At 55.8% G+C, this 13,530-nt stretch overlaps 1 protein-coding gene across 2 annotated transcripts in view; it reads right to left on the reverse strand.

Annotated features, from left to right (window-relative positions):
* PRIMA1 (proline rich membrane anchor 1) overlaps positions 1-13,098 on the reverse strand; it is a 59,229-nt gene extending 46,131 nt beyond the window's left edge. For both annotated transcript variants that reach the window (XM_047738640.1, XM_047738641.1), the window contains exons 1-3: positions 12,962-13,098; positions 12,139-12,265; positions 4,921-5,056 (exon numbers count right to left, since the gene is read on the reverse strand). In XM_047738640.1, coding sequence (XP_047594596.1) covers positions 4,921-5,056; positions 12,139-12,265; positions 12,962-13,059 — 361 coding nt within the window. In that variant the 5' untranslated portion in view covers positions 13,060-13,098. The remainder of the gene's footprint in view (positions 1-4,920; positions 5,057-12,138; positions 12,266-12,961) is intronic.
* Between the last annotated feature and the right edge of the window lie 432 nt (positions 13,099-13,530).

The raw sequence follows: 13,530 nt of genomic DNA on the forward strand, positions 1-13,530 counted from the left end.
TGATGCTGGCTGTCCGAAGTGGAGGGGCAGAGGTAGGCAAAGGAGGCAGCAGGAAGCAGGAATGACTGCCCCCTCTTACCAGCTGGGCAGCCTGAGACCAGTAACTCACCCTCTCTGAGCCCTAGGCTCCGCACAGAAATTGGGGATAATACCACTTACTACAGAGGAGTGGCTGAGTTTTAAATGAGCTGAGGCAAGCCTCCACCTCAGTACCGGGAGCTAAATATCATTTTCCTTCTAGTGTTCTGGGTGAGTGAAAAAAAAAAAAAAAAAAAGCATTCTAGAACTTCCACAGTCCCATGTGTTTCTCTTTGTTAAAACTTGGCCCTTGGCACACGGGATGTGGAGCCAGGTGACCCCATGCTAGCTCCACCACCGCTGGGCGCCCTCTGGGGAGTCACTTAACCTCTCTTCTGGTTTTTCTAAGAATAAAACAAATGCAAAAATAAAACCTCTATCAGTGACTTGACTCCGTGAAGACAGGCACTATGGAAATGCAGGCTCACGCCTCTGTTCTGCCACAGCTATTTTGGGCCCAATCAGCCTCAGAAGCAGGTCTCACGGAGGGGTGTTCGTGCTTTTCCTTGAGGGCTGGTACGCGTCTCCTTTCCTGGCCTCAGCCGTGTCTGAGTCACACGCGGGGACGAGTGGGCACTGCTGACATTTACCGAGTGAGGCCAGGTCCTGAGCTCTGGCGGCTGCCGTGGCCTTGCTGCTCAGACCCCTTGAGTGTGCCTTTGTCTCTGCCAGGATTCACCCCCGCCCACGCCTCCCAGAAATACGTGGGCCTGGGGAGCCCCGACTGACCGTGAGCCCAGCAAGGGCTCCCCAGAAAGGGACCCTGGGTGGGACTCTCCGAAAACCTTTCCCGTTCTGTTGAAAATCCAGGACAGCCGACACATCCTTAAAGAGCCAACTTCATCCTCAAGTTTCTAACCTGATGCTCCTTCGCCAGCCCCAGGTCTGAGTAACCCCTAACCTGGACGCCAGTGACCTTTTATCATCACCCCTGTGACCATTAATATCTATTAGCTGCCATTCATTGTACGACTTGGGCTCTGGGTTCTGCACTGTGTTAACTTTACGGCACCAAATCCCCCCAACCATCCACATGCGGCCGGTGTTGTCAGTGGCCCCATTTTACGGATGCAGCAACTGAGGTCCCATGCAGTTAAGGATAGCTAATGAGCAAGATTTGGCACCAGGTCTGGAGGGCAGGAGAGCTGGGCTGCCACAGGGCTTCTCAAGCATGGAGTTTCTGCCTCATTCAGTCTATGTCATCTATAGTCTTCCCAGCAACCCCTTCTCCCGGGGGGGTACCCCAAGCCCCACTTTACAGATGAGGGAACTGAGGCCCTAAGAGGGAAGGTGACGTGCCCAGCATCACAGGACTAGGGAGTGGAAGGGCCAGGTCTGCCTTTAACATCTCTGTCATGCTCTAGAATACCGGTTCTCAAAGTGTGTACCTTGGGCCAGTGGCGGCGGCGGCAGCAGCAGCAGCTGAGAATGTATGAGAAACGCAAATCCTCAGGCCCTACCCCAGACCTACTGAACCAGGAATTCTGGGGATGGGGTCCAGTAACCTGGGTGGAAACAAGCTTTCCAGGGGCGTCTGACCACACTCAAGTTTCAGAACCCCTGGTCCAGTGTCTCCCGACAACCCGCAGCTTGCACAGGTTTACACAGTGAAGTTGCCCCTTCCTTTTAAGGGTGGCGAAAACCTGTGCTTGAGAAACGAAGATAGGGGAGACGCTCTTCCACGCGCCTTCCCCGTGGCAGGTGGGACTCAGGCAGGGCTGCCTCCACAGACTTCCCGGGGCTTCCGGGAAGGGTGGCGTGGGGCTGGGCCCCCCCATAGGAACACACAGCTGAGCTGTCCCCATGAGCAATGAGTTCCAGATGGAGACCGGGGGTGGGCCAGTGTCCCTGAAAGTTTCATGATAAAACAAAACAAAACGAACACACCCAAACCAAACAGATCAGCACCTAAAAAACCACCTTGCCTTTGTTAGAAGAGCGGCCCTGCAAAAGGGAGACCGGCTGTCTCAGTCAGCCCAGGGCTGAAGGGTTCCACGGGTCCCTGTGCTCCAGCCCAGCCAACAGCTACTGGAGAATTCTTTCACGCCATCCCAGGCCCTCCCTTCCAGCCCCTACTGGGGAGGCCAAGTCCCTGGGTGGCCCTGGGGCTGCCGGCCTGCCCACTGCCCACTGCCCACTGCGGGAACTCGGCCAATGCTGGCCAGCGGAGGAGAGGCCCTTGTGAGTGGAAGGGATGCAAGGCACATCCATGGGACAAATGGGCAAAAGGCGGACACACGCCCAGAAAGAGCGTCTCCGGAAACACGGCAGGAAAGGACATTCCTTCTGCAAACAACTTTGTGATGGCGGGAGCCGCCCCTCTCTCGCTCACTGCTAACTTCCTAGCCAAAGGGTTCGGGACTCCCACGATGAGGCTCACAAAGTCATTACCCTGTTCCTTCTGCCTGATGTCCTTGTAAGGACCTATTTAGCCAGAGCGACTCCATCTTGGTTAAAAGCCATTTTGTTGTTTGTGCAGTAAAACTTAAACGGACTCTGCCCTCCTCCCCCCAGAGAAACTTACTTAGAAGCAAGTCTGGGAAACCAGTAAAATATGGTCAGCTAGTTCCTAATAACAGAGCCCAGAATACAAGGACGAGTCAGGCCAGGTGGAGACATCCAATCAGTAAAAGTACACATATTGTCTCCCTAACCACCAAAGAATGTAAACTCCGCCTTTTCGGTGCCAAACTTGAGCGCCAATTCTGACCAGAGTAATAGGTTAGTTCAAACAGCTACTATAGGGTAAATTATAATTCAGTTGGCCACCTGTGTGTGACCTAACATGACTATGCAATGTTACAATCTCATTGGCCACCTACGTCTGGCCAGGCTTTTGCTCTATAAAAGTTAGTCTGTGAGACTGGAAGGGGTCGCTCTCTTCGGAGGTGGGCCCTGACCGGTCAGTCAATCAATTCTTGAAGATGTAAGATGGGGGGTGGTCGCTCTCTTCAGAGACGGCCCTGGCCGATCAGTCTAACTTCTAATTCTTGTCATAAAATAAAACTTTAAATAACTTTCACTTTGTCTCGGTCTCGTTCCGTTTAATAACGGACCTAACAGTCCTTCCCTCACACCCTCCTTCTTGACCTAGAATAATCCTGTTTTCTCCTGGAGACCCAGGTGAACGCTGCTGTCTACTGTGGCCCAACTATTCGAAGATCTTGTGGCCACCTGTGTTCTCTCGGACCATGTTTTGGGAACTGTTGACACCGAGGCCTTCCCTGTGAGGCTGAGAGACCCCAGGAGACCAGAACGGTCTTTTCATCTCTGTGTCTGGCACAGAGGCTTGGTTAGCACGGGGTGAATGGAAGGGACTCCCATGGTGGGGGGGGTGTGGATCCATCAGATGCGAGCATATCGGGGGACCACTCAGACCCAGAGCCCAGACAGCAACAAGGGGAGGATTGCTAATGGAAGGGAAGGGGGAAGGAGTGATCTCCAGACGCAGGTGCCTGAGGCTGGGCCGAATGGCACAGCCCAGGGATTCCCTCTGGAAAGAGGAGGACGTGAGCATCCCAGGCTACCGGGTCCAGCAGAGGCCTAGAACACAGGGCCTGGCAGGCCAAGCTTCTCGACTTTAACTTGCATTTGGATCACCTTTGAACTTGTAATGCCAATTCCTAAGCCTTACCCCAAAGACTGACTCGGTAGGTTTGAAGTGGGTCCTGAGCTACACTTTAAAAGGAATGCCTCGGGGCATCTGGGTGGCTCAGTTGGTTGAGCAGACGACTCCTGGTTTCAGCTCAGGTCATGATCACAGGGTCCTGAGATCGGCCCCGTGTGGAGCTCGGCACCCAGGGGTGAGTCTGCTGGAAGATTCTCTTTCTCCCTCTGCTCCTCCCCCCATATTCTCTCTTGCACAGTCGCATGCTCTCCCTCTCTCTAAAATAAATAAATGAAAAAAGGAACGGCTCAAGGGATGCTGAGAGCCACACTCTGGGAAGCACTGGGCCACAGGTGTCAGGTACGAACACAAACAGGTAAGGGTCTAGCAGACAAAATGCACAAATATGTCCGAACAGCAAAGTCCCCCCAGCATCGCATCACCGTCTGGACACCAAGAGCCTAAAGACCCAGTCCACCCAAGAAGGAGCGTTTTCAAGGTTATTTAAAATAATTCAACGGAGATGGGTTTCATGAGGGAGAGCCACATACACGATCACAGGCAAATGACAGGCCGGCCCTGGAGCCATCCATCCAAAATACAGAATCTCTTGTTAGAGACCTTCTCAACTAGCGATTGTGAGCAGGAAACTTAACCCCTCCGAGTCAGGAGGAGGCCACTTCCGGCTAAAGAAATCCTCCTTTGTTTGGATGACCAGGCAATCACATTGTTGGTAGATGAAATCAAGGCCAGCCAGCGAAAGGGAGGTTTCTAGCAGAACTTGCGGCAAAAGGGCTGTAAGGGCCAACACTTGGGTTTGCTACCGATCACCTCTGGCCAACACTTGGGTTCACTACTGATCGCCTCCTGATGGGCGAATTAAAATAGAGAAGCGAAAGCATGTATGTGCACCCGTGGGGTCTTTTAAGACCAGCCCGGAGGCTGCCCCCCTTCCAAGCTCTGGCCTTCAGAACAATCCAGGCCGAGCCGCTCATCAAATGGAGATTGACTTTTATCTGATTAACCGATGGAGAGACATCCTCTTCCATCCCGTGGAACGTTCTGTGGGAAAGGCGTTCTGCAGACTGCAGGGAGAAGTCGGGCCTTGGCTTCCCTCCTGCTCGGCCAGTGGAAAATTACAAAGGAAGGAAGGCTGTCCTTCGCTCTGCTCACCGGTTCTTCCTGGGCCCGGAAAACACAAAGAGAACCCCGGAAACAGGCGAGCCTTTACTTACCTGGGGCAGAGAGGAGTCGGGGAGGCGGTGGGGGCGGGGGTGGCGGGGGCAGCAAGGGAGGGGGTCGGCACTGGCAGATGTGTTGGCAGCCGTCGGTCACCTTGGAGCAGGACTTCTGGGGCTCCCCGTGAGTCACCTGCAGAAACAGGCAGGTGCCCGGGAGAAGACCGTGAGGCCACTGGGAGCCAAAACGGGCCTACCCCACCCACTGTGAGCCAGGCTGGAACTCGGGATCCCGCCCCCAGACCACCACGGGCAGAAGGCAGGAGTTGGGGTGGCTCTAAGGGAACGGTGTTGTGGGCAGCCGGCCTGGTGGGTTTAGAGACCAAGCTTTTATTCCCAGCTCTGCCAGGGACGGGCTGTGAGACCGCAGCACGTGACCTGGCTATTGACGGAGAGATGAGGATTTGATGGTTAACTCTTAGAATTTCCCTGCCGCACAAAGGAGGGAACTGAGGCCCAGGCTGCCCGAGGTTCCCACACCCCAGGTGGTGACAGGACACTGATTTGACCTCATCAGTAACCTGAGCCAAGCACTCCTGCAGTCTTCCTCTGTCCTCCCCTTTTCTCTGCCCACAGGTCCTGACAGCCTTCCTATGTCCTCGCAGGGCCAAGGTGCCCCCCATCTGGAGGGAGGAACCTTACCCAGCCCAGCCACGTGAGCAAAGGCAGCCTGAGGGGTCTTGTGGGAAACACAGTGGGCCAAACCATCCGCATGCTCCTAACAATCCCTGGGCGCCTGCCCACAGCTCAGGAGCTCACGGGGCCACGTGGTTCTGCTCCAGAGGCCTCTGACGACATTTCCAGCCCCACCTCACTCCACACTCTCAGCTTCTGCTCTGCTCTCAACGCCCTTCCTCTAGTCCCTGGACCCTGGCCACGCACCACCCTCCCCTTTATATACGCTGCTCCAATGTTCTAGAATGTTCTCAGACTTGGTCCATTACTCAGCTTGGCTATCAGCTTCTCAGGCAAACTCCTCTGATCAGGTCAGAGCTCCTCTTATAGGCTCTCCGGGCACAAGGCTGCTCTCTGTGGGGCAAAAATCTCCATTTGGGTGATTACCTGATTCCTACCTGTCTTCACCATTGGACTAGAGGCTCTACAGGGGTAGGGACCCAGCCTTTTATTTTCTCTCACTAAGGCAATGCCTGGCATCCAATAAGTATTTGGTGAATAAATGAACAAGTATTAAAAACTTGACCAGAATCCATGCCTCTTGACTCCTGGCCTGGTGTTTTTCTGACAATGGTCTTCAGTTCTGCACCTATCAGCCAGGATGGGGCCAGGCTCGACCAGCAGTTCCCAGACCTGGGTGCACATGAGAACCTCCCAGGGAGCTTTAAAAAATACTCATGCCCGACCCTTTCCTAAGACCGATTAAATCAAAATTTCTGCAGGTGGAACTGGGGATGGCTGTTTTGTGTAATTTGCCCAGGCTAGACTTCGACTGTGCCCAGGCTAGCCTGCATGAGCACTGCTGGTTTACACAAACCAGCCGTCCCGCCCTAACCCTCGAGCCTAGGGTTCTGTGCCTGGCCCAGGGAATGAGGGGATTTAAAGGCATGAAGGGAAGGAGTTGGTGGGCATCCTCGCGTCAATGAAGCCCACAGTAACTTCTCCGGCTGTGCTCTCGGGGGAGTAGAAACCCAGAACCCCAGCTTCTCTGCAGGTAGCCAGCTGCAGCCGGCCATTGGGAAGAGCGTGCTATAGATGGCCTTTGGAGGCCAATTCTACTACACATGTCCCGGGCCAGCAGGGAGAGCCCTGGGGCTCCGATGCTCCCTTCACACTTGGTGCCTGTGAACAAGCTGGGTGATGACCACTGGGTGATGGCAGTGAGAGCTGGGCTGATTTACAGCCCTAACTTAATATCTACGAGGCCAGGAAGCAGCTGCTCACCACCTTTCAGTGTTCTTAAAGGGCCACTGACTGCGTTTCAAACTCCAAAGGCAATCTCATCTCCCACCAGGAAGAGCAGATCCTTGGATGAGGAACCTTTCCCAGTTAGTTGGTGGGGATCCCTAACTCCCGGCGCAGCCATGGTACCTCCACCGGCTTCTCCAGCAGCGCCCCTCTCGGCTCTGCCGTGGTCATCGAGCTGCCCTCCTCCCGGTTCCAACCAGCGCTGGCCTCCCAGGTCGCTTCTCTGCTGGACTCCACAGTGTGCAAACATCCTGCAAGGCCACTGCCAAAGCAAGGACTCTCCCACTCTCCAAGGGGCGATTTACGCGAGAGTGCGAGAGGAGCACGTCTGCTTAACCTGGCCCAACACGATGACCCATTTTTGTGAGCGGCTGTAAGGGCACGGATGTATATGAGAGTTTAATGCGATAAAGTTATTGGCAGGGAAGCTGGGGCCAAGTTTCAAGGCTTAAGGGGGAGGGAACAAAGGAGTGCGCCTGGCATCTAAAAATAAAAATCTATGGTTCCTGGGTCTCTCTGGCCCAGGAACCATAATGGCCCCACTGGAATGGGAGTGCGCACCACTGCTTAACCCATCGCCTTCACAAAAGTATCCAGTTTGGGGTGTCTGTTCTTCTCCCTGATGGGGGCCCCACCTGGGGTCCTTCACTGGAGTTTGGTCCAGCACAAGCCTGTGGCCACTGAGCTACTCTTAACTGACAACTGGTTATTCTGACCTTGATCCGCTGGCCAATTTCCAGGATCCCACGTTCCCCGCTCCAACCCCCACCCATCATGTTGGCTCCACCTGCCCAAAGCTGCTGCTTCTCCCTGGGGGCACTCTGGGGCACCCTGCCCACTGCTTTATTATGTCTGCTCCCCGCATGGAGCCCTGAGCATCTCAGCCGGGGCAGGTGGGTGGGTCTGTGCTTCCAGAGTCCTAACGCAGTGTGCTTCTGTGCCTGACCGGTGAGCCACGGCTCTCGTTTCACCACGAGGATAAGTGGGAAAGGCCGGCGCCGTCTTCGATGCTTATGGGGAATGGGGGGAGGACAGGCCCCGCGAGGCTAAGTAACATACTAAGATTTCACAGCCCTGCATTCAGTTGGCACACAATGAAAAGATGTATTGGGGGATGGTCCTCCCACCAACAGACAAACACAGGATCTATTCTGCTCCCAGCTCTGGGTCCACCTGGGGGTTCTGTGCTTGGTGGTGGTATTGTATTTAGACCAGTTGATAGGAGACCTCAGCATTGAGAGCCCATCTCAATGCCTGACTTGCTTGGTTTGTATCTTGGGGAGTCCCACAGGGAGAAGGAACTTTCCCTGAAGCCACCTGTTCTTGGCTGGACTTGGATAAGCAGGAGCAGGGGCTCAGAGAGGCCAACGACTTGCCTAAAGCCCACAGAACAGAAGTTGGCATCATGACTTCTTGTGACCACTTTTTGTCCGGTTTTGCTATCCCCTGCCTTCCCACCCCTGCGCTGCAGCATTGCCCTGGGGCCAGAATCTTGTTGCTGCTGCTGTGGTGGAGCGTGGGCTAAGGCACAGGTAAGTCCTGCAGTCACCTGGGTTTAGGACCCGCCACTGTGGTCCAGGAGCCATGGTCCTCCGTGTTCCCACTTACTCCTGACCAGTCCGTGCAGCTTTCTGGTTCAGTGGATGTCATGTCCCAAATAGTCCCTATGCCCATCAGTTTCTTCCCATTCCCATTGCTACCACCCTGAGCCAGGACACCATCATATCTCCACTGGGCAGCACCTGCCTCTTACCTAGGAGAATGAGATTTTAAAAAGAGGACAACTTGTTACATTTTAAAGAAACAACAATTTTTAGTATAAGTATATCCCAAATATTGGACGGGATATCCTTACACTAAAGCATGAGGTGTTATTTATTTGAAATTCAAATTTAACTGGATGTCCTATATTTCTACCTGCCTAAATCTGGCAACTCTCCCCTCCCCAGTGTCTTTGCCCCCTTGTGTCACCCCCCGCCTCCCCAAATCTATCTTTTTGCTGGGCCTGGAACAAGATTTCTAAAATGCCAGTCTGAGACTGTGTCATTTCTTGCTTAAAACCTCAACGGCTCCCGTAGCCCTCAGGACCGCGTCCAAACTGTAAGGCATTATGTTAGTGGCTTTCAACAATGGCCTTACCTGGGACTTCCCTCCCCTAAGTTCCTCCAATGCCCCGTTCTCCCCTCTGGCCTCAGGGCTACTCCCTCTGCCTGGACACTTTGTCCGTGCCCGCATCCTGCTCCTATCTTGTCCTTGTTCACGCTTCAGCCGCAGCACTGCCTCTGTGAGCCTCCTCTGGCTCTTCCGCCAGGTCTCGTCCCTAAGCCGTCTGCTCCTGCTGAGTTCTCTTGCCTCTGATTACTTAATTTTCTCTCCTGCGCCAGACTGTCAGTGCCGAGAGGCCAGAGACCGCTCCCTCCTTGCACTTCACAAAGGCCCTAGCAAACAGTAGGTGCCCAATAAATGCTGCTGATGAGATAAGCCAAGGTGTAGTGACCGATCACAGGAGGAGCTCAGTGCTGCTGGTGGCTCCCCTTCAGCGCACAGAGACCGCTGGCCCGGATCAGAGCCTGTCTCCCTAGAGGACGCCCACAAAGATGATGGCTTCTGGCATCTTTTATGGAGACAGGCCAGCATCACACTAACTTGATGAGACACACTCCTGTCACACCTAATAAATTTGCCAGCCTGTCATCCTCTTGGCTTGCAAAAAAGGAATCATCTGGAAGTGAACTTAGAAGAACCCTGAATCACAAAAGCCTAGGATCTCAACTCTAGACATATTAAAGAACGGGGGAAGGCTAGGGAATGCCCCCACCAACCTTGTGGCAATTTAAATGTCATCCAACTCTAATGGTTATGTTTCTTACCCTCTGGGCGGCAGCCAGAGGCTTCAGGCTGATTTTAAGGTGGGAACCTGGTGCTGGTGGGGGTGGGGGGAGACCACAGGTCTCCTCCTTCACCAATTAGCCTATTAATTACAGCTCTTTGATATGCTGGTCAACTGTTTACAACTGTTCACAACTTTGGGGGATTCTTCTAGCAAAATGCTTATGAAAGCACAGACAGCTCTGACCTCTTTCTCTATATTCAAGAAACTCCTATGATGTGGCAGATTTCAATCCCTCCACTTAGAGGGAACTACCTGGCCCTCGTGCACTTGTATCTTTCTCTTCTCCCCTCTGTTCTCCTGGACTCAGCTCTTTCCCTTAAAAACCAGAACCAATCATTCCAAAGCCCCTCTTCTCTTGGCTTCTCAGTCCCTTTTCATTTGTAGATTAATTTTTCCAGAGCTTCCTGCCAACAGTTTGCCCATTTTACTTGTCTAGAGGACTCCTTTTCTAATTGATTTTCATGAAAATTGATTTATATTGAGTAACAGCATCTGAAACACCCACGCGCGTGCGCGCACGCGCACACACACCCACCCACCCACACACACACACAGAGGCATGCGTGCGCGCTTGGGTGAGCGCTGCCTGGCTGAAGGACATTGCTAAAAAACTGAGCTGCGGTTACAAAATTATTTCTTTTGGTGGTGATGGTGGGGAGGTGGCGGGTCTGCTGTTGGAATCCTGCTGGTTCATGCCACAGAATGCCAGCAAGATCGCATCGCTCTCTAGGAGTGTTAGGGAAAACCGTAAACAGACGAATAGAAAAATGCAGTGAACTTCACATCCGAGGTTCAACTAAAAGTTGCACAAGGGAAGCTGGTCCCGAGCCGCCCAAGTGTTTAGAAGTGACAAAATCCTGAATCCTGAGGAGGCACAGCTGAGTTTAATAACTGCCGTTTCACACATTAAACAAAGCTGTCAATTCCGGAAGGAAAACAATCCTGAGGGAGACAGAGGCAAGCCGGAGAAGCCAGAGCAGGAGATGAGCCTGGGGCTGTGGCTGGGGCTGGGGGGCGGGGGGGGGGGGGGGGGAGAGACCCCAGCCCATCCACCTGCTCAACCAGCACTCTCCTTCCATAGCCTGAGAGTCCCTGGAGCTCCCTGATGGTCACCCAAGCCACCATCCGAGCACGATGGACAGCTGGGTCCCAGCGGGGCCCCATTGCGTAGGGCAGCTTAAGGCCCGCAGCAGACCAGCAGAGGATCTCACCCCATCCCCTCTTCTTTGGTTGATCATCCCCTACTTGGGGCAACCATCCAAAAGATCCCAAACCCCCCAAAGGCCACCAGAACCGCGTAAAGCCGCAAAACCTCCAGAGTTGGGGATTTCAATGCTCAAAACAGCAAAAATGTCCTCTAGCATCTGTGGAACCGCTGAAAATTAAAAAATGTCCACCAGACTCTGTCGTGATCAAGAGAGTGGCTGGCCATCCAGAGGGAAGAGCGGCATGACCGCTACTAGTATGGCTACTGTCAGTCACAGCCACCACTGGGCGGTCCAGGTGCTGCGCTAAGTGATCTTTACTGGTGCTAAGTGATCTTTACTGGCGTGGTATCATCAAGTGCTTACAATAGCACAGTAAGGAACAAGAAAGCAAGGCTCAGAAAGGCACTGCCTGAGGTCCTGAGCCAGTGAGGAGCAGAGCTGGGGCTCAAAATGCAGAGCTGACACGAGTTCACTTCACCACTCCACCGTACCACTGACCGTGGACATTCTGGAAGGTACCAGGGGCCATGCCATCTGACCTTCTCCCTGAGCCTAACAGAAGTCACTGCGGCTGGTGGCCACCTGGCCTGTGCCCTGGGGTCTCGGGGGGCCCACGGTGAGGGCTCCAGGCCCAGGCAATCCTCACAGATGGCTAGTTCCTTCCCACATCTCCACGGGGGGCCACCACACATGACCTATCCACACCCCCAACTCCGTGGCCTACAGGAAACACAGCCCCAGCTTCGGTAAGCCCAGTTTAAGAAGGCTAAGTAGAAGTTTACTAGTGATTCTGGTGGGAAATAAAGAATGTATAATTCTTAGGATCATTTTCTTTTTCAGTTTGTAGAAGCCCTAAGGTTTCTTTCCTCACATTTTTGCAACAGGATGTTATCATCAGGAAGGCACTCCCAGGCCCTTTCTGCTCCAAGGCCCTATCCTGCAGGCCTTAGCAGGCCAGGACTGAGGCCTACCGGGGAGTCCCCCCCCCACCCCATCTTTCCAGGGCCAGAGTATGGACGATAGAGAGAGTGGGAGACTTTTCTTTTCCTAAACTCTCCGTGGGAGCAACCAGAGGGGCGGCTGCAGGAAGCCAGGGTCGTGGGAGTGAAGTACCACACCCCCTCCCCAAGTCCTGCTGGGGAGGAGGTCCTCCAGCCCGGCATCCCACACCGTCCGGCCACCGCCGCTCACCTGCACGAAGCCCCAGAGCGGGTGGAGCGCGCAGTGCAGCAGCAGTGAGGGCCAGCAGCAGCCCCGGCGCAGCACCAAGTCCCGGAGGAGCATCTCGGCCCGCGGCACCAGGGCTCTCGGGGGCGAACTGTCGGGGAAGCAAACGCCGGGGTCAGGCGGGTGCTGCGCGGGCACCAACGCCTGCGCGCACCCGCAGACGTAGCGGTCAGGGTTGGGCGGGCACGCCCCGCACCCTGGGGCACCCTCATAAAGCAAGTCCGCCCCTTCCCTCCAGCTTGCACATTCGCTGACCCTTCGTGCACACTCACAGAAGCCGGCATCCCGGAACCCCGAACCCTGGCGCACACTTCCCGAACCTTATGTGTATCCCTTGGCCCCGGGCACACCCCCAGAATCTTGCATGCACACTTTGGCTCCGTGCACACCTCCAGAAAGAGCCAAGCACACTTAACGGAGCCCAGTGCATCTCCCCAGAAACCTCCCCAGCCGTGCACAACTCACTCCCACTGTGAGCACACTTCAATCCCGGCGGGCACCTCTCACCCTGCCTACACACCCACGGAAACGGCCGTGCACACCCACCGACCCCCTTCTGCTCAGTCGCTGAGCCCGCATGCACAGCACCAGGAAATCACAAGCTGCGTGCACCCTCCCTGCCCCGCCGGCCCTCACTGCGCACACTGCAACATGGGCACCTCGGTGCGCACCCCATTTGCCCTCACGCGCTCTCCCGAGCCCGGGCCTCCCGCTTCAGGGCGTGAGCCTCCCCCACCCCACCCCCGGTCTCCCTCTCTGCCCGCACCCCTCCAGTGCCTCACGCCACCTTGCCTGGCAGCGGCCCCGGCCGATCCTCGGCGCGGGGAAAGGAGGTCCGCGCTCCCCCCGCGGCAGACTGTTCCCGAGCCGCCGGACGGCCCCCATTTAAAGCCAGCCGCCTCCCCGGTCCCCCGCCTTCTAGGCGGGGCCTCGGTCCTCACCCTGGCGGCTGCGCGGGCGCCCGGGGGCTTCACATGCCGGGGAGGAGCGCCGGGCACCGGAGCAAAAGTTTGCGCGCGGCTGGGGCCGAGCGGGCTGCCGAGAGGGGGCCGGGCGCGGGGCGCCCGCACGGGGCGCAGGGCGCGGCGGCTCCGGGCTGCTCCCGGCCGCGCGCTGGCCGGGAGGGGCGGCACCCCGCGCCGGGGCCCGAGGCGGAGGGGGAGGGCGGGGAAAGTCGCCTCCGAGCTGCCTGGAGCCGCCGGCGCAAGCCTTCCCGGATCCCCGCCCTTCCCGGTGGCGCCGCGCGGCTGCCCGGGGCGCGGGGGTGCCCAAGCTCTCCCCGCCCGTCACGCCGGCCCGCGAGAGGCGCTGCGCGGGAGCGCCCGCTCGGGCAGCAGGGCCGCGGGCAGAGGCGAA

This window comes from Lutra lutra, chromosome 7 (genome assembly GCF_902655055.1).
Source record: "Lutra lutra chromosome 7, mLutLut1.2, whole genome shotgun sequence".
NCBI classification, from domain to species: domain Eukaryota; kingdom Metazoa; phylum Chordata; class Mammalia; order Carnivora; family Mustelidae; genus Lutra; species Lutra lutra.